At 42.2% G+C, this 20,715-nt stretch overlaps 1 protein-coding gene across 1 annotated transcript in view; it reads right to left on the bottom strand.

The window, feature by feature from the left end:
- Positions 1–10,105: 10,105 nt before the first annotated feature.
- The window catches only part of IL26 (interleukin 26), a 26,922-nt gene continuing 16,312 nt past the window's right edge, over positions 10,106–20,715 (bottom strand). Inside the window, exons 4-5 of the mRNA XM_025882844.2 lie at positions 10,642–10,707; positions 10,106–10,315 (exon numbers count right to left, since the gene is read on the bottom strand). Of these exons, the coding sequence (XP_025738629.1) occupies positions 10,229–10,315; positions 10,642–10,707 (153 nt within the window). The 3' untranslated portion in view covers positions 10,106–10,228. The remainder of the gene's footprint in view (positions 10,316–10,641; positions 10,708–20,715) is intronic.

Here is a 20,715-nt window from a genome sequence, read left to right as displayed (position 1 = left end):
TTGTCTTATATGGGGGGCTTTTTGAAAAATGGACCGACCTCAAGGGAAGCATACATGTCAAGGAATGGCGGGTGTTGGATTGGTAAAGTCATTCAGTCACCCATTTGACAAATGCTTGTTGAGCACCTAATGGGCTCTAACTACATTACATATATTACCTCATTTAATCCTCACAAACAACACTAAAAATAGATACTATTTCCATCATCCCTACTGTACAGATGAGGAAAGGGAGGGATAGAGATGAAGCTCACTCAGCCTTTAAATTCCAGCCAATATTTGAATGCAGGCTGCATTTGGTTGCAGAGTCTTTGTGCCTAACCATGTCATTTTATCTGGTATTTCCAAGGTGCCAAAGACAAAAGGATGAACTGATTTTAGAAGAGGAAACAAAATTTTTGCTTTTGACATTCTGGTGAAATGTCTTACATGGAAGTGTCAAGTATACAGCTGCATGGGTGAGTATGGAATTCAGGGGATAGGTCAGCCTGGAGGCATCGATGGAGTCATCAGCACACAGACGGTATTTCAAGCCTTGGGGTGGAATTGGCTATATCTCATAGCTATTTCTCACAAGGATTAGCAGAGGCCCAAAGCCAAGCCCTGGGGTCCTCCAAGTTGTCATTTTCAGATAGCAACTCACTTGAAGGCCTGAGAAGCAGTATCCAAGTGAGGTAGAAAGAACCCCAGGGGAGTGTGGATTTCCAGAATCTAGGCGATTGAAGTGTTAGTTTATTCTCAGCCAGGCTTTGTCTTCATGGTGGCAACTTGGCTGCGGCAGTTCAGCCTATATCCTTCAAGCTTAAGGCTCATAGAGAAGAGAGAGATTCTCCCCCTCCCTGTACACACCCCCCCCACCCCACCGCCATGCACAAGGGAGAGAATCCTGGAATTCACTCTGACTGGACCTTCTTGGATCATGGGCTTATTCCAGAATTCTCTGTCAGTCACTGTGACTAGGGAGCCCTAATATATGGATGAAAAGCTGGGACTCCACCACCCACTATAGCTTGTACTTTGCATGACATTCTCACCAGAATTTCAAAATCACTGTGGCTAGGGGGGGACCTGATTTCTACGAAGAGAATGCCTTCTCACCAGTGCCGAAGAGTCAGAAGATTATCCTACCATGCAAAGGCTGTTGGCACTCATGCTGGTCCATATCTAAGCCCTAAATCTGCCTTCTCAGTCTAAGATACTCTAAGTTGATCTGAATGGGGCAGGACTCGATCATAAATGGTATGCGTAAATGGAAAATAGAAAATCACCAGAGCCTCATTTCAGATTAACTGCCTTGGAAACAGTTCTATTTAAAAGAAATGCAACCACATGGTTGGGAAGCCATTCACCCACTCTCTTGCTGAAGTTCCTATCTTGTCATGGAGGGTAAGGTTAGGAGCCAGCCATGGTTAGGACTTCCAGCATTCTTGGCAACAGGGCTCCTTTGGCTCTTTGCCCTTATCTCTGAATACGCCATTCTCTCACTCATTGATTCATTCAACAGCAGTTTATTGAGCACCTACTTGGATAAGGCACTGGTTAGGTACGTGGGGACACAATAGTAAAAGAATCATACAAAAATCCCTCCTGTCATGAAACTTAAATTCTAGTAGAGGGAGGCAGGCAACACTAAATAGAAATAATATGGAAGTCATTTGTATAGTATATTAAAGGTGATACATGCTAAGGAGGGGGGGGGAGGGAATGTGGAGTGCCGTGGTAGGAGGTGTGCAATTTTAAAGAGGATGGCCACTTCTCTTAGACACTTTTTTTTTAAAGGTTTTATTTATTTATTTGACAGAAAGAGAGAGAGAGCACAAGCAGGGGAGCAGCAGAGGGAGAGGGAGAAGCAGGCTCCCTGCTGAGCCAGGAGCCTGATGTGGGGCTCGATCCCAGGACCCTGGAATCATGACCAGAGTCAAAGGCAGATGCTTAATGACTGAGCCACCCAGGTGCCCTCTTAGACAATTTTTTCTGTGCCAGCTACCTTTATTTGTGAAGAATTTTTTCCAACCAGTGATGCATGAAGACATTTAATGCAAGGGGAGAAGTGGGGTTCCAGAGGACATCAAAGTACCATCCCTGGTCCTCAAAGGCTGCTGGAAGTGCACAGATCAGAGTTCATTCTTGAAAACGTGGAACAAGCATAATTCACCCTAAATCACCTGGGATATGGGCTGTCTAGTTTTGAAGGGTTGGGAGCAGAAGGAGTTGAAGGAAGCTTTGGATAGGAGCTGAATAGGCAAGTGGGGTCTCCTTCCCCCTGGAGGATTCTCACTCCCCATCTCTACTTCCCGCAGCAGATGCAAACACCTGAGTTTAGAGCAGGACTTCTCCCTCTCCCTGGAACACCCAGAGCAGCCAGCAGTTGGGGTGCAGCACCCCCCCAATCTTGTCGGGGCCAGGGGGAGAAGCCCCAATCTCTTGCTGAGCAAAGTGGGCTTTGGATGGGTAGAGAGAAAGCACAATGTATTACCCAGGGCTTGCTTCTCTCTATTAAATTATTTGAAATTTTAAAATCAATTACAATGTACCATTTGTAGTTAGACGTGGATAAGATTTCAAACTTATTATTAAATAAATAGCCCATAGGACATTTTGAGCTATGTATCTCAGAAAAAGAAAATGTAAATGGTGTATACATATGAAAAGATGATCCATCTGACAAGTTGTCAGGGAAATGCAAACTATAACAATGTGATGCTGTTTTCAACCATCAGGCTGGCAAAAATGGAAAAATATTGGTAATAGCCAGTGCTAGGAAGAATTTGGGGGAAATTAACAGTATAAGAATTATAAGAAATCATTTTGCAACATTTAGCATATCTTATGACCCTGCAATCCTGCTTCTAGAAAGCATTCCTACAAAAATAAAAACATAGGATATACATACAAGAATGCTTATTATAGCCTGTTATGTATGGACTAAATACCGAAATAGCAAACTGGAATGGTTGAATAAATTGTTCTGTATTCATTCTATGGAATATTTTATAGCTATTAAAATGAATGTTTTTCCAAATTTTACATATATATGTAAAATTATATGTATGTGTATATATACATATGTATATGTGTGTGTGTGTACGCCCCTGATGTGTTGCATGGAAAGAGCTGAAGCGTACAATAAACAATGTGATACCATTTGTGATTCTAAAAAATGGAAAGATATGTGTATATATATTTTTCATTGTTGTTGTTGACAAAAATAGAAAAATAAGGCAAAGGCTAGCAAACCACCATCATTGGCTCATCGGGAAGGTGGAGGTAGAGAGACAGAGAGAGATGATGATTTTCTTTATATGCCTTGCTAGATATTATTTCAATTCTACAACAATACACAATATTTTTATAATTTTTAAAAACTGTTATAAAGTATAAAAGAGCGAGGGAACGATTGTGAGAAAACATGGCCCAAGACCCCAACAGGGATTCATTAAGAACAGTGGGGAACACATTTGGAAGAGAATTAGTCTCAGGTATTGAAAGCACCCAAAACCATGCCATTGGAAAACAGGTGGGGAAATGTGAAGCCATGTTGCCTGGAAAAGAGATTACATGGGAAGAAATGATGGGAAGAGATGATGAAGCTGAAGCGGAAACAAGAGGAAATGATTACTGTTTGCAAGGGTTTCGTATGTGGGGGTGTCACCTAATGTCCATTTCCCGCCTCTCTCCCACAGGACAGAACCCTTGATTTTTAACTGGCTGCATGGCTGCCCCAAACACAGACGCCATTTTCCCCCTCCCTTGGAGCCGGCTGTGACTCCGTAACTAAGTTCTGGCCCTCATCTGGGCACACACAGGGTGCATGTAACGTCCAGGCTGAACCTTTAAAAGGAAGGGGCAGAGCCTCCTCTTCCCCAACGTATCTCCTAACTAGGGCACCTGGGTGGCTCAGCCGGTTAAGCGTCTGCCTTCGGCTCAGGTCATGATCTCAGGGTCCTGGGATGGAGTCCCACATCGGGATCTCTGCTCAGCAGGGAGTCTGTTTCTCCCTCTCCCACTCTCCCTCTGTGCGCTCTCTTTCTCTCTCTCTCTTTCTCTCAAATAAATAAATAAAATCTTAAACAAAAATACCTCTTAACTCATCCACCTGTTCCATGCAAGATAGGACAGAAGTACTCGAAACCTCACATTTGGAAACTAGGAAAATAGATGACAAGTTTCAAGAGGTTTTCAGACCAATCTAAACACATTTCTAACAGGCAGGATTATTTAGAGATAGAGAGGGCTTTTCCAGGAAGTATTTTGTCTTTCTTAAGTGTAAGTGCTCAAGCACATGCTAGATGAGAACAGTGTTATAAAGAAGGTTCTGGTATAAGATGCAAAATCGGACAATGTAGTCTGATTGGTCCTTTCAAATGATGAGATTCTATACTCCTATGAAGTGCAAATTTCAAAGCATTTCTATGTTTGGCCAAAAAGCGATGCTAGAAGCTCCTTACAGTGTTTTTCTGAGTCCTCATTTACTACAAATCAGGAGAAAATGTAAAACCCAGAGTCATCCTAGACTACTTCCTAAGTACTGATCCCCCCTCAACCAACTGATCTCCAAGTTCTATCCATTTTACCTCCTAAATATCACCCAAACCCATTTCCTCTCTTCCAGCCTCACTGTCATTGTTTTTTTTTTCCCAATGTTTCATTCCAAAAATATTTCCAGAATGACTGTTCTATGACAAGCACCATGTTAAGCAGTGAGGACACAACACTGAATAAGACTCAGTCTGTGCCTTCAAAAAAGAGATAAGCAAGCAAACAAAAAATTATAATCTGATGTCCTAAATGTTATTCCGAAAATATGCTGTGCAAGGGGCACAGCCTGGGAGTGAGGACTTGGAGGAGGGAATCAAGCAAGGAGGGCTTGCTGGAAGAGGTGACACCTGAGCTGAGTCTCAAAGGATAAATCACCTCAGACTTCACCTCCTCAGTGCCGCATGTCCTGCCCTCCACCCACTGCACTTTGTATACTTCTCCATTTTGCTTGTATTTCATCATGTGATTATATTCCTACCTATCTCCCTTCCTGGGTCCTAACTTGCCAGAGAAACGTAGTTTTATTTATCCTTATTACCTCAGCCATGACCATGTGACAAGCAGCTGGTACACATTCAATCAGCGTTCATAGAACTGCTTGGTTTTCCTTGCAGTTAAATAACTCACAGTCCTGGCGAAGGACTCCATTCTTACGAATTCTTCTGATGTGTAGTAATTCACAGCACATTCCACGTCTGCTTTTGAGATGTTCTGTTCAGCCTGACTGAGCTTTCACTTTTTGTTCCTACCACCCTGTATACGTCTGAGCGCTCCAGAAGCCTCCCTAAGGGGAAGGACAGTAGCTTTCCTCCCTGGGAAGCTGCATCTCCCAAGGCATCCACCACGGCTCCCCGGGCAGACGCTGCCCTCCCAAAAGCCTGCAGAAGGAAGGACCAGCGCCATACTGCTATCCCAGAATCCTCTGCCGAGCGCCTCAGTCATAAGGCCCGCGGAATGACTGACTGGGTGAGTGTGCTTTCCTACCTCTATCTCTGGAAACAATGACACGAACTCAGAAACCAGTTTGAAACCTGAACGTCGTGGCTTGACTTTTTCTACACTGGTATCTGTGGGCAGGTTAAAATGATCAAGTTCTAATTTCTAAGTTGGACCAGAATGAGGCAGTGGAAATTCATTATAATGCAGTGTTTCCCAAAGTGTAAAACACATTCCGCCTGGGGTTTGCAAGATGATTCTACATGGTATGCAAATGAACGTATTTTAGTTAAGAATGTGTCTGTTTAGCGGCACCTGGGTGGCTCAGTCGTTAAGTCAGCCTTCGGCTCAGGTCATGATCCCAGGATCCTGGGATCGAGCCCCACATTGGGCTCCCTGCTCCGCGGGAAGCCTGCTTCTCCCTCTCCCACTCCCCTCTGCTTGTGTTCCCTCTCTCGCTGTGTCTCTCTGTCAAATAAATAAATAAATAAAATCTTTAAAAAAAAAAAAAAGAATGTATCTGTTTAAGGAGCACCTGGGTGGCTCAGCAGGTTAAGCATCTGCCTTGGGTCATGATCCCTGGGGTCCTGGGATTGAGCCCCGCATCAGGCTCCCTGCTCAGCGGGGAGTCAGCTTCTCCCTCTCCCTCTGCCCCTCCCCTCCCCCTGCTTGTGCTCACTCTCTCTCTCAAATAAATAAATAAAATTTTTAAAATGTACCTGTTTAAGTTTAGCAACCTATTTTAAGAGTCGTATATTTATTTACAGTTACCTTTTTATTGGGGGCAAGTAAAAAAATAAGTTGATTTAAATCCATTGTTATGCAAATAATAGTATAGATACTCTTAGAGGACCAGGTTAAGACGCACTGTTAAATTACATTCCTCAAGATTCACACCGACCAGTAAAAATTATGGCAGGAGATATGCCAGAGCCAGAAGAAGCCTTGGAGGCTATCTAATTCAATACTTTATTCACTGAATATTCATTCAACAAATATTTATTGCCGCACTTACTGTGTGTTAGGGTCTGAGTAGAACTGCAGTGAATCAGAAAGAGAGTCTAGTGAGAGAAACAGATATACAGAGGAATTGTAATTATGATAGTGTCTGTGAAGAAATAAAGCATGTATGAAACCATTAACAGCTGAATAATGTTCGAATGAAATCTTAAAGGATCAGAAGAAATTAACCAGGCCAGCTGGGGTTTGGGGGTGATACAGGAGGCAGATGGTGGGAAGGGAAGAGGGTGTGTGAGACCCAGAGGTACAATGTAGCTGGAGTAAGGGACAATCTCAGTGCCTCATTTTGCAGATACCAGTACAGATTGCCTATGGTAATTTCAATTAGGACCAATCCAGAAATGGAGGCCCAAGAGGCAAAGTGACCTGACATTGGCCACACATCCTAACAGCAGTGTGACCAAGGCCTCAATCCATTCTCTCCTGGGTCCATACATTTACCACATGCTTAGGTAGTGTCCTGTATTTGAGGTCTGTTCTGGGTGCTGGGAATCTTCCAGGGAATGAAATAGACAACGTCCTGCCCCACAGACCCTATATTCTGATATGGTGGGTTGATACTTCGTGATGGGTGACCAGCTGATGCTGTGGGCAGAGGCCTGAAGGAAGCTGGGACTAGTCAGGTCTCTTAACCTCACTGAGGGCTCTACCCACCACTCCATGCTGCTCACTGGTATTCAGGCTCCTTCTGTTCTACCCCTTGCTAAGAGTAGATGCAACTCCTTTAGCTCTAATCATATGCTGGTATACACATCTTCACAGGAGATTTAGTCTTCCAGGTAAGATCCAGGAAGGATCTATCAGAAGAAATCTCTACCTATAAATGCTAAATGTCTTTAGGGTTCACAGAGCAGCTTGTGGGTGTTTGGGGGGTGTGGCCATTTCCCAAAATGTAACTATCTCTGGTTCTGACAAAGTCCAGAGTAAGACCTGTAAACTCAAGAGAAGTCTTCATCCAGAGCCCAGTGACTCCACCAAACACTTTTTCTCACTGTGCATAAGGACACCAGCTTCTCCCTTCTTAGCTGCCTTTTCAATATACCAGTCTTTACTCAAACACACTAAAACCACACTTTTTCCTTGGCATTTAAAAAGTCTGTGAAAAGGCACTAACATGGATATTTGTTTCTTACTGGGTGATGACCTTCACATTCCTAGAGTGCTTCTGACTGAGTTTAGCAGCCTTTTCACTGTTCTGGGCAAACCAAAGATTTGGGGATGTAAACAAACAAAAAAATTAAATTCATTCACCAAACGTATTTGGGGGCACAAGTGGAAATTTTATCCCGAAGGACCTAAAGTTTGCTGACCAGCAAATGAATATTTCACAGCCCCTCTCATGTCTGAAGTCCCTACGTAATGCAGCAGCTTAGGAATGGTTTGCAACCAAGACTGGAGACGCGGGCTCTGTGCAAGTGCAGCATAGTCAAACTGAGCCGTGAAGGCTCCTCTCAAAGACACAGGCTCCCTAAAAGTGGGACAATGAGGCCATGGGTACACTGCCTCCTCTCAAGTCCATGGCAAAGCCAGGGTGTATATTCCTGACCCCCAGGATCCCAGCTCTTCCAAATGTTCCCCAAGAAAGAAGGGTACCCAGGGGTGCTTGGGTGGCTCAGTCAGTTAGGCATCTGACTCTTGATTTTGGCTCAGGCCATGATCTCAGTGTTGTGAGATCCAGCCCTGCGTTGGGCTCCACGCTCATCGGGGAGGGTGCTTGAGACTCTCTCTCCCCCTCTGCCCGTGCCCCTGCTCACACATCTATGCACGCTCCCTCTCTCTCTCAAACAAATAAATCAATCTTAAAAAAAAAAAAAAAGGAAGTAGGGTGTCCAAAACAGAACCATAACTAAATACAGAGAACAAACTGATGGTTGCCAGAGGGGAGGGGTTGGGGGTTGGGCAAAATGGGTGAAGGGCAGTGGGAGGTAGAGGCTTCCAGTTATGGAATGAGTAAGTCACGGGGATGGAAGGCACAGCACGGGGAACAGAGTCAATGGTACTGTAATGATGCTGTGTGGTGACAGATGGGAGCTGCCCTTGTGAGCAGAGTGTAATATATAGGCTTGTCAAATCACCTGAAACTAAGGTAACATTGTGTGTCAACTATACTTCAATATAAATAAATAAACAAACAAACGAACAAAGTAAGCTTCCCATAACTGATGGCCTAGGAGCTGCACTGGGAAGCCCTAGGTTAACAGCATGAGATGCAGACAGACAGTCCTCCAGTCTCCCCCTCACCATTCCCCTCGGCTCTCCACACCTGTCCCTCCCTGTGGATTGGTCTAATAAGGGAGTCCCCAATAGAGATAAAATAAAATATGGGACCACAGGATGTCGATGGGGAAGGCAGAGAGGATGAGGGGCAGGGAACAAAGAAGTAATTTTGGAATATGAGATAATCCAAAGAGAGGGTAGTCCCTAGTGAAGAGAATCATTACTATACTATTGAAAAGAAGAACTGGATGGCAGAAAAGCAATAAAGAAGAGGTGCCAAGGATGCCTGGGTGGCTCAGTCAGTTAAGTGTCTGCCTTCAGCTCAGGTCATGATCCCAGGGTCCTGGGATACCCGCTCCCTGCTCAGTGGGGAGTCTGCTTCTCCCTCTGCCCCTCCCTCCTGCTCGTGATCTCTCATGCTTTCTCAAATAAATAAGATCTTTAAAAAAAATTGTTTTAATTAAAAAAATTTAATTTAATTTAATTTTTAAAAAAAGAAGAGGTGCCCAAATCCACACAGGCCTGGAGGAAGTCCTGCCTATTCATATCACAAAACACCAAATCACGGTGGTATCTGTGCGCTGCAGAGGCACGAGGAATGCTTTGCGGAAGCGAACTGGCCGTGGGTCCCATCCACTGCTCCCTGAAAGAGCCCACGCCTTGCACGCCATAGCTGAGGGGCCAAGTCCATGTAACGCAAACACAGAGGTGTGGCCATGTTAGTCATTTAACTGAAGGGCTAGCTGGGCAAGGAAGGCTTTTAAGCACTGAAAGGTTTCCTGTGGAGGAATCTGAACTGCCCTGAGGCTTTTATTTGGCCCCCGTTGACTTTCCTAACTGCACAGCAGCTGGAAAGAGCGTTATCAAGCTCCACATCATCTCAGCTTGGTAACTTGTGGTCTTTGTGGCTTGAGTTATCATCTGTCAAAGGCCTTTCTGGTAAATGATTCCAAGCAGTTCGTTTATATGTCTGTCCTATGTGATCTGATCTGCTTGTCACCCATTGCACTCCATGAAATTCTAGCATGCTTTCATGGAAAGGACATCCAGGAGAAAGAAAGACAGTGTATTTAATTAAAATAAAAAATCTGTTAGGAGCTAAGTTCATACCAGGCATTGATAATCGTCAAACACTTAAATAGATAATAATCATATACATAGCATCTATGTGAGTCACAATAACATACTGTATCCCAGAAAGCTGTCATTTTTCCTCCACAAATATTATGTGAGTCAATTCTGATTATACAGCTTTAAATTAAATTTATACAATGTATCTGGGAATAATAAGACATGTTCAGGATGAAAGCATTCTTTGAAAATAAAGAAAAATGTACATATTAGTGACAATTTACGTATCTCCAAAACTTTATTATGTTAAATTCCCATAGTCTATTCTGCATCATCTAACTTGTACAAAAACTTTTTTAAAGAAATAGACTCTTACAAATGTATTTCCAGTAGTTCTCCTTATATTCCAAAATAGTAATCCAATCCATGCACTTGGCTCCTTGCATTACTTAATGCTTTCCAGGAATTGTTTAATCCAGGAAAGAAGAATATCCAGTTCACTGATGGCTTTGTAGATTCCTTTGTTTCCAATCTGCAGATAAAGTGGAGATATAAAAGCAGAAATTTTTCACATTTTAAAAAACAGAGTACTCAGGGCGCCTGGGTGACTCGGTCATTAAACATCTGCCTTCGGCTCAGGTCATGATCCCAGGGTCCTGGGATCGAGCCCCACATCAGGCTCCCTCCTCAGCGGGAGGTCAGCTTCTCCCTCTCCCACTCCCCCTGCTTGTGTTCCCTCTCTTGCTGTGTCTCTCTCTGTCAAATAAACAAATAATATCTTTAAAAAATAATAATAATAATAAAATAAATAAAAAATAGAAAACAGAGTACTCAAAAACAATGACTTGAAATACTTACCCCATAAAATGTTCTTTTCATCCTGGTAATCGTTTTCATCTCTCTAGCTGAGGAAGCACAGGAAATCTAATAAATCAACAGAAAACACAGATTATGTTATTGAAGAGGCTCTAATAATACTTTCCCATCCATTCAGTAAACATTTATTGAGCAGGTATAATGTCCTGAGCATAGGTGTGCACTGGCAGGTAAATAATAGTTGGTTTCTGTCATCACAGAGGTTATAGTTTCATGGGAGAAGCAGGTAATCAATTTAAAAACAAAAAGTTACAAATTATAAATTACAATGAAATCTGTGTTTGTATTGCCTAGGGCTCTATGATAGGAATTTACAGGAATGACCTACTTTCAACGGGATGGTCAGAGAAGGCTCTTTCGAAGAATGACATTTAAATTGAGATCTGAAAAATGAGAAGGAGCCAGTTGTATGAGGAAGTGAAGAAAGGAAAGAGGGTGTTGGGGAGGATGCACAGGAGAGAAAAACTCAGGTAGAGGAGAAGGCGTGCAAAGGCCCTGAGGTGGAAAGACTTAGTGCTTCCCAGAAAATAAAAGAATGACAGCATGGCTAGGGCAATCTAAGCAGGGAGATGTAGGAAGCATGGAAGATGTGGGAACTGACAAGAAAAAATTCCCTTTTTGAAAAATCACCCTGTCTGCTATATGCATTGCATAGTACAATATTCAGGTATTGATTGCCAGGAGAAAGGACCAGGAAATATTAGTTTCTACAAAAGGAGAAGGAGCAGGTTGACATTTTGAGAAGATGGGCAGTAGCCAGGCCAGGAGAAACTGCCAGCCTCCTTTGTGGAGGTGAATTTCCAGTCCCTATCTGAGCACAGAAATTGCTTAGAAATCAAGTGGGAGGACATTAACTTTGTCCTCTATTCACCCTCACATTTCTATAGGGTTCATTAGAGAAAATGGAAGAAAAAGGTGAAAATGTCTAATTTATCTCTTTAGTCTTTACTCACAGAAGCTTCGTGCTGGAAAAGACCAAGGAGATTGTATAGGCCAATTCTTCTCAATTTACAGAAAAGGAAGCCAAGGCCCAGTGGTTAAGTTACTTGCCGAAGGTGTCACGGAGGTCCTATCCTAGTGATAAAATAGGGCCGGGCACATCAACAAAGATAACAGTAAAAACTCACAAAATGGAAGCAGCTAAATTACAACATTTGTTGAAACAATCAAAACATGGCCAATGTCAACCAGCAGGTCCCTTGAGGCCAGAACACAAGGAGGAGGAGAGCAGGGAGAATGGGCAGCATGCAGGCTCCTTTCCTTATCAAGAGGAGACAACTGAAATGATTTGCCAGCTACATCCCAAATGCTGCTGTGGGGCGTAAAGGTGGTGATGGTGTCACGACTGCCCAAATGGGAACTCTGCTTTTGGGTCAGACACCGCATAGGAAGGAAGAGATCCTTCTTGTCAAGCGGGTTTCCCTGAGTAAGCACAGAAGAGCTGCAGACACAGAACGTTCCGGTAAAGATCTGGTTTGCAGGATTTGCAAGCATGGCATTGGACTGCCCTGTGATAAAAGCCCTGAATTAAGAAGAGGACATTCCAACCCAGACCAGATGGAGGGAGGCTGAAACAGAGAGTGAGAGATCCCGGACAGTGGTAGCCAATGTCGGAGAGTACAGTCAGAAAGAATCTATTCATTCATTAAGCAAAAGTTGGTGAAGTGCCTATTGTGTGTCAGGCTTTAGTGCCAGACGCTAAAGACATGAAGACAAAAAAAAAGAGTAAATAGTAGTTGTGGATAGGAAAATCAAGGAAATACCAGATCAATGTTAGAAGGTAAAAATTCAGCAGGTCCAGCACCTCTCTTCTTTATCCCAATTCCCCTTCAAGTGAAGACAAAAATACTGGGGAGATTGTTAGGGGAAAATAATAACAGTCAACAGGTATCATGCTAGCATTATGTAGCAGGCACTAATCTGAAGGCTTCGATTATATTCACGCACTCGGTCCTCCCAACAATCCTACAAGATAGGTGCTATTGTTATCCTCATTTTACAGATTAGGAAACTGAACACAGAAGTTAATATTCTGCCTATGTTCACACAGTAAGAGGAAGAGCTGAGATCTTAACCCAAATATTCAGACTCCTGAGTCTGTACTTAGAACCACTCTATTATACTGGAAAAAAAAAAAAAAAAAAAAACAACCAGCATAACTTGGAAAAGATATTCTGACTAAGCCAGTCTCTTGTTGAAAACACTGAAAGTCCAGTTCCAAAGAGAGATTAGCTTAAAGATCTTTGCTCTGCATTACAGGAGGAAAATGCTGGAGATGGCTTTAAAGGGCTAAGCTGATTGGCAGAGAGAGAGACAGAGACAGAGATTTCAACTCGAAAATGGATGATGTGATAATAGAAGAAATTCCGTGTTTGTTGTGTGTGCATGTGTGCTTCTTCATCATTTGTTTTTCAGACTGGAACTACAAAAGGAAATTCTAGAAATAACCAAGTCTAGTCCAGCCAAGATAGTAGCTATGGAAAGAATTTAGAGAAGTCTTCCCACTAATTTATAAATAGAGGGTTTGATTAGATGCTAATTCCTTCTAACCTGAAATCATCTAATATAAAAGTAGTTGGCCCAAATCTTGCAATTGGATGAAAGAGAACATCAAGAAAATCAATACTTGCTTAATTCCAAGGCACAACACCCAAGTTCTTAGATGCAGAGGATCAACTACAAAGCCCAGAAGCAAGTCAGATGGCATAGTATCAAGCACGCGTGTGCTAGGGTTTAAAGATTTAACACCGAAGAAGCCAAAGAAACCAACCAAATTCTGGACAGTACAGAAGTTAAGTATCATTAAGGCATTCCTGCTATGTCTCTGCCCAGAGAACGCCGACCTGCAGTTCATCCCACACCGGATGGGAAGGACAAGAAAGGCATCTGACTTCTCTCCATCTGAGGAGAGCAAGAAGAGTACAAAAGGAGAAAAGGAGGTTTGGCAAAACCACCACACCACCATCACCACAGCAACAGCAAAAACCACTTACAGGCGAGGGCGTGGCCACTAGGGTTGTGCTGGTTTACGGGATGCTTTCTGGTGTCTCGAGTTCCATTTACTGTAAATGATGTCCTACTAAAGATCCTGCAAGAAGGTTCTCCTTTTCCTCACTGTTGTAAACATGTCTACAGACCCAGGAGGACAGCCAGGTTTTACAGTCATAATTCAGATGACTTATCTCGGAAAGAGAAATTTCTAAAGGAATGATTTCCTCTACCTTCTATTTCAGTGTATAGTTGCATTTGCTGAAAGCGATGCACAACATAGGGTCAGCCGTTTTACTGTAGGAACGGCTGCATGATTTGACAGACTTGACCAAAGCAGATATGATCTAGACTCCAGGCCATTTGTCAGTAGGACTAGAATAACTAGGACTCAAAGAAAAGTATGGGATAGTCATGGAGTAACTAACACCAGGCAACACTCTCAAGTTTATTTGAGAGAGAGAGAGAATGGGAGCATGGGGGGAGGGGCATATGGAGACAGAAGGGGAGAGAGTCTCCAGTAGACTCCCGATGAGCAAGGAGCCCCACGTGGGGCTCGATCCCTGGACCCTGAGACCATGACCTGAGCCGAAACCAAAAATCGGCTGCTTAACCGACTGAGCCACCCAGGCGTCCCGATTAATTTAATTTTTTAAAAAGTAGCCTGCAAGATAAAAATGGCCTTGGGGCACAAGGGATGGCTCACAATCTACTGAGACAGACAGTGATGCAAATACTATGTGATAAATATCGTAATTTAAAAAAAAAAAATACAATTTCTCTAAGACAGCAGAGGCAGCCTGACTGTGGGATCCCAGAAGGCTTCCAGAAGAAAAAAAACAATTAGTTGCACCTTGAAGGGTGAATAAGATAAAGTGGCAGGAGCAGGGAGAAGGGATAAGCAGAGGAAGCTCAGCGCTCCAGCCTGAAGTGAGTAGAGATGATTTGGACACCCTTCCAGTCTCAGCTAAAATGGCCAGAGTCAATGACGGGCGGTGTGGCCCTTAGCCTCCAGTCCTGCTTCATCTTCTCCTGAGGCCTGCTTCCTACACAGCACCCAGCAGAAGCTGAGACCAGCTGAACCTGGCTGGAAGCATTTTCAAGGAGTTCTCAAAGGACAGAGACTTTATCAGTCAGTTTTTGTTGTTCCAGCATCTGGAAGAGTGTTCAGCAAATACTAGATGCTCAATAAATGTTCGTTGAATGAATGACTCAATGAATACAATGCAAGCACCAGCTTACACCTTCAGGGTTCACAAAGCCTATGGTTTAATAACAGAATGAATGTCCTGGGCACTTGTGAGCATTTTGATTTGTTAAAAACAATTGGGCGAACAGATACAATCGCAATTTTGTGACCCCCAATCTCCTCATGTTTTGAATAATCATACAAATCTGTACTGTGTGTCACAGCTAAAGCACAAATGGAAAATCCGTCTCCACTGATCATTCTGAGGAAATGAAAAATGTGTGTCAAGGACTAGACAGCTACCTGCAGTATAGTCCTGCAGAGAACTAATTGCTCCAAGTGTATTCTCAAATGAACAACCTCAAATTCTTTCTCTCAAGAGTTCTATTATGTTACATCTATCATAAACATATACAGCATTTTCACAACCTCTGGAAGAGTATAAAATCATACATATTGACCTCAGCATATGACTTCAGACTGGATTGAACCATCTCTTTTTGTTTTTTGTCTTCTTTTTTTGGTTTTGGTTTTGTTTTTAGTTGAACTTAATGGTTAACAGTTAACACAGTTCCTACTCTGGCCATGACCTTGGTTTCCTGAAACATTCTTTCCCCCAGAATGCAAATGATAGATAAGGGATTCAATTAAATATTAAATTAATTTAATTTTGTTGTATGATAGCAAATGTAGAGTTTTAAGCAAATCTTATTAATTAACTTTCTGCCGTTTTTTATGTGAGGTCTTACAAATACGATCTCAGGTGCATTTAAAATAACAGTTGAGAAAAGCATATCAGTGTAGCCCATTTTGAAAAAACTAAATGTCAGTTTGGCAAACGTTGAGCTTTAAGACATCAATACAACACTACTAAGACCAGAAAGGTTTATAGGAAACCTAGAAAGGAAATTTTTTAATTAGCGTAAGAAAGCATAATTAAATTTGTGTCCAAAGAGCTTGCATGAAAGGAGGGAAAATGACTAAACTATTAGCCAAATTCATAATCAGACATTTAATTTTAAAAAACAAATGACAGGTAGCCAATTCCTGAGTAAATATATATCAGAAGAGTTTACAAAACATTGTCTTATGTCTATAGTCTCCATAACTAATATAATCATCTGACATAGATTTGTGTGTATGATCTTGCTTACCTACAATAATCCTAGACCCTGATTCAACATTTCTTCATGTCCCAGTCATAGAAAAAACTAGAAAGAGTTTCCATACCTTAAATACAAACAGATACTAGGGTAGTATAACTTTATCGCAGATTTTTAAAAATTCTCAGTGTAACTGTTTATCAGAATGAGTCCATGCATGGAGTTTTATCATTTCATAGTTGATACAAATACCGAATCATTATGTTGCCCATCTGAAATTAATAAGATGTTATATATCAATCATATATCAATAAAAAGAGAATAAGTCCATGTAATTTAGCACATGGAAGGATAGAGCTGTGCCCCATAATTTTGATAGAAAAGTTATATATCACTAACCAAGGAGTAAACTCACCAACAAAGAGATTCTATAATATCATTAGAAAATATATTTATTCTAGGGGGTGGAGCAAGATAGCAGAGGAGTAGGAGACCTGACAGGTCTCAGGAATTCAGCTGAATAGGGATCAAACCATTCTGAACACCTACGAACTCAACAGGAGATCGAAGAGAAGAATAGCAACAACTCTCTGAACAGAGAAGCGACCACTTACTGGAAGGTAGGACGTGCAGAGAAGTGAATCCGAGGCGATATTCGGGAGGATAGACAGCGGGGGAGGGGGCCTCCGGCAGCCGCTTCTGGCAAGTGCTAGAGCCGCGGAGCACAAAATCGGAACTTTTAGAAGTCGGCTCCGCTGAGGGACGTCGCTCCAGTGGCTAAGCGGGGGGTGGAACCCTCGCGGGACAGTGTGGTCTCGGGACCCTCGGGGTCACAGAAAGACCGGGGGGTGCCTGAGTGCGGCAGAGCTCCCAGGTATCGGAGCGGGGAAGCCGGCTGCAGAGACAGAGCTGAGGCGCGGGCTCTCAGCTCGGGGTGGCCATAAACTGTGATCCGCGGCCCAGTCGGGCCACTGCTCCTCCAGCAGGGACCCAACGAGCAGCAGAGCCGGGGAGACTTCCCTTCCTCCCCCGGGAGGAGCGGCGCAGGAGCGCACCGCAGGGATCTGCTGGGTTTGGAGACTCCACACGGCGTCGGGTGCCGGAGATAGAAATGCTCGGTCACAGGCCAGGTGAGCGCGGAGTGCGGCCGGAGACGGGGGACAAGGGAGTGACTGCTTTTCTCTGGGGGCGCACTGTGGAGCGGGGCCCCGAGTTCTCGGCTTCTCTGGGCGGAGAGTGGGAGGCCACCATTTTCACCCTGGTCCTCCAAAGCTCTACCGAGAGCTTGGAGGAAACAAAAGCTCCTGAGAGCAAACCCGAGCAGCTTCCTTAGCCCGGACTGACAAGGGCGGGGCAATTCCGCCTCCGGCAAAGACATTTGGGAACCACGGCAACAGGCCCCTCCCCCAGAAGATCAGCACGAACAGCCAGCAAGCCAAGACCAAGTTTACCCATCAAGGAGAATGGGAGAACTCCAGCGCTAGGGGAATACTGCACATAGAATTCATGGTTTTTTTACCATGATTCATTAGTTTTTCAAACTTAATTTTTTAACTTTTTTTTTAATTTTTCTTTTTCCCTTTTTCAACCAACATCTTATCAATCCCTTTTTGACAAAAACATTTTTATTTTTCATTTTTAGAGTCATATTTTATCCCTTCATAGTAGTTACCCTTATTTTTGGCATATATATATATAAGTTGTTCTCTCTTTAAAATTTTGAGATACAGTTTCTTCTAACAGATCAAAATATACCCTAAATCACTAGTGTATGGCTTTGTTCTAGTCTCCTGCCTGATCACATTCTCTCCCTTTTTTTTTCTTTTTTTTTTAATTTTCTTCTTTCTTTTTTCGAACAATTTCTTATCAATTCCTTTTATAAAATCTTTTATAATTTTCATCTTTACAGTCATCTTCCATCCCTTCATTGTATCAACCCTTATTTTGTACATATATAAGTCTTTCTTTCTTTAAAATTTTAGGAGGCACGTTCTTCTAACAGACCAAAATACACCCAAAATCTAGTGTGTGGCACTGATCTATGCACTACACTGATCATATTTGATCATATTCTGTTTTTTTTGTTTTGTTCTGTTTTTGTTGGTTTTTATATTTTTCTTTTTCTTTTTTTCTCTTTTTCTCTCTTTCTTTCCCTTTCTTTTCCCCTGGTTTCAGGTCTTTTCTGATTTGTTTAGAGTATATTTGCTGAGGACGTTGTTATCCTGTTAGCATTTTGTTCTCTCATTCATCTATTCTCCTCTGGACAAAATGACAAGACGAAAATAATCACCTCAGCAAAAAGAACAAGAGGTAGTACCATCTGCCAGGGACGTACTCAATACGGACATTAGTACGATGTCGGACCTAGAGTTCAGAATCATGATTTTAAAGATACTAGCTGGGCTTGAAAAAAGCATGGGAGTTATTAGAGAAACCCTTCCTGGAGAAACAAAAGAACTAAAATCTAACCAAGTCGAAATCAAAAAGGCTATTAATGAGGTGCAATCAAAAATGGGGGCACTAACTGCTAGGATAAATGAGGCAGAAGAGAGAATCAGTGAGATAGAAGACCAAATGATGGAAAATAAGCTGAGAAAAAGAGAGATAAACAACTACTGGATCACGAGGGCAGAATTCGAGAGATAAGCGATACGGTAAGACAAAACAACATTAGAATAATTGGGATCCCAGAAGAAGAAGAAAGAGAGAGAGAGGCAGAAGGTATATTGGAGCAAATTACAGCAGAGAACTTCCCTAATGTGGGGAAGGAAACAGGCATCAAAATCCAGGAGGCACAGAGAACCCCTCTCAAAATCAATAAAAATAGGTCAACACCCCGACATCTAATAGTAAAACTTATGAGTCTCAGAGACAAAGAGAAAATCTTGAAAGCAGCTCTGGAGAAGAGATATGTAACCTACAATGGTAGAAACATTAGATTGGCAACATACCTATCCACAGAGACCCGGCAGGCCAAAAAGGACTGGCATGATATCTTCAGAGAACTAAACGAGAAAAATATGCAGCCAAGAATACTATATCCAGCTAGGCTGTCATTGAAAATTGAAGGAGAGATAAAAAGCTTCCAGGACAAACAAAAACTAAAGGAATTTGCAAACACGAAACCAGCCCTACAAGAAATATTGAAAGGGATCCTCTAAGCAAAGAGAGAGCCTAAAAGCAGCATAGACCAGAAGGTAACACAGACAATATACAGTAACAGTCACCTTACAGGCAACACAATGGCACTAAATTCATATCTTTCAATAGTTACCCTGAATGTAAATGGGCTCAATGCCCCAATCAAAAGACACAGGCTATCAGAATGGATTAAAAAACAAGACCCATCCATATGCTGTCTGCAAGAGACTCATTTTAGACCCAAAGACACCCCCAGACTGAAAGTGAGGGGGTGGAAAACGATTTACCATGCTAATGGACACCACAAGAAAGCTGGGGTGGCAATCCTTATATCAGACAAATTAGATTTTAAAACAAAGACTGTAATAAGAGATGAGGAAGGACACTATATGCTACTTAAAGGGTCTATCCAACAAGAAGATCTAACAGTTGTAAATATCTATGCCCCTAACGTGGGAGCAGCCAATTATATAAGGCAATTAATAACAAAAGCAAAGAAACACATTGACAACAATACAATAATAGTGGGGGACTTTAACACCCCCCTGACTGAAATGGACAGATCATCTAAGCAAAAGATCAACAAGGAAATAAAGACTTTAAACGACACACTGGACCAAATGGACTTCACAGACATATTCAGAACATTCCATCCCAAAGCAACAGAATACACATTCTTCTCTAGTGCCTGTGGAACATTCTCCAGAATAGATCACATCCTAGGTCACAAATCAGGTCTCAACCAGTACCAAAAGATTGGGATTATTCCCTGCATATTTTCAGACCACAGTGCTTTGAAACTAGACCTCAATCACAAGAGGAAAGTTGGAAAGAACTCAAATACATGGAGGCTAAAGAGCATCCTACTAAAGAATGAATGGGTTAACCAGGAAATTAAAGAAGAATTTAAAAAATTCATGGAAACCAATGAAAATGAAAACACAACTGTTCAAAATCTTTGGGATGCAGCAAAGGCAGTCCTGAGAGGAAAGGATATAGCAATACAAGCCTTTCTCAAGAAACAGGAAAGGTCTCAAGTACACAACATAACCCTACACCTAAAGGAGCTAGTGAAAAAACAGCAAATAAAGCCTAAACCCAGCAGGAGAAGAGAAATAATAAAGATCAGAGCAGAAATCAATGAAATAGAAACCAAAAGAACATTAGAACAGATCCACGAAACTAGGAGCTGGTTCTTTGAAAGAATTAACAAAATTGATAAACCCCTGGCCAGACTTAGCAAAAAGAAAAGAGCAATGACCCAAATCAACAAAATCATGAATGAAAGAGGAGCGATCACAACCAACACCAAAGACATGCAAACAATTATAAGAACACATTATGAGCAACTCTATGCCAGCAAATTAGATAACCTGGAAGAAATGGATGCATTCCTAGAGATGTATCAACTACCAAAACTGAACCAGGAAGAAATAGAAAACCTAAACAGACCTATAACCACTAAGGAAATTGAAGCAGTCATCAAAAACCTCCCAACAAACAAAAGCCCAGGGCCAGATGGCTTCCCAGGGGAATTCTACCAAACATTTCAAGAAGAATTAATACCTATTCTCCTGAAACTGTTCCAAAAAATAGAAATGGAAGGAAAACTTCCAAACTCATTTTATGAGGCCA

The sequence above is a fragment of the Callorhinus ursinus genome, unplaced genomic scaffold, assembly GCF_003265705.2.
Source record: "Callorhinus ursinus isolate GAN/ISIS: 27379988/994484 unplaced genomic scaffold, GSC_fseal_2.0 scaffold14, whole genome shotgun sequence".
NCBI classification, from domain to species: Eukaryota; Metazoa; Chordata; class Mammalia; order Carnivora; family Otariidae; genus Callorhinus; species Callorhinus ursinus.
Note: the sequence above shows the minus strand (reverse complement) of the source record. Positions and strands in the feature narration are given on the sequence as shown.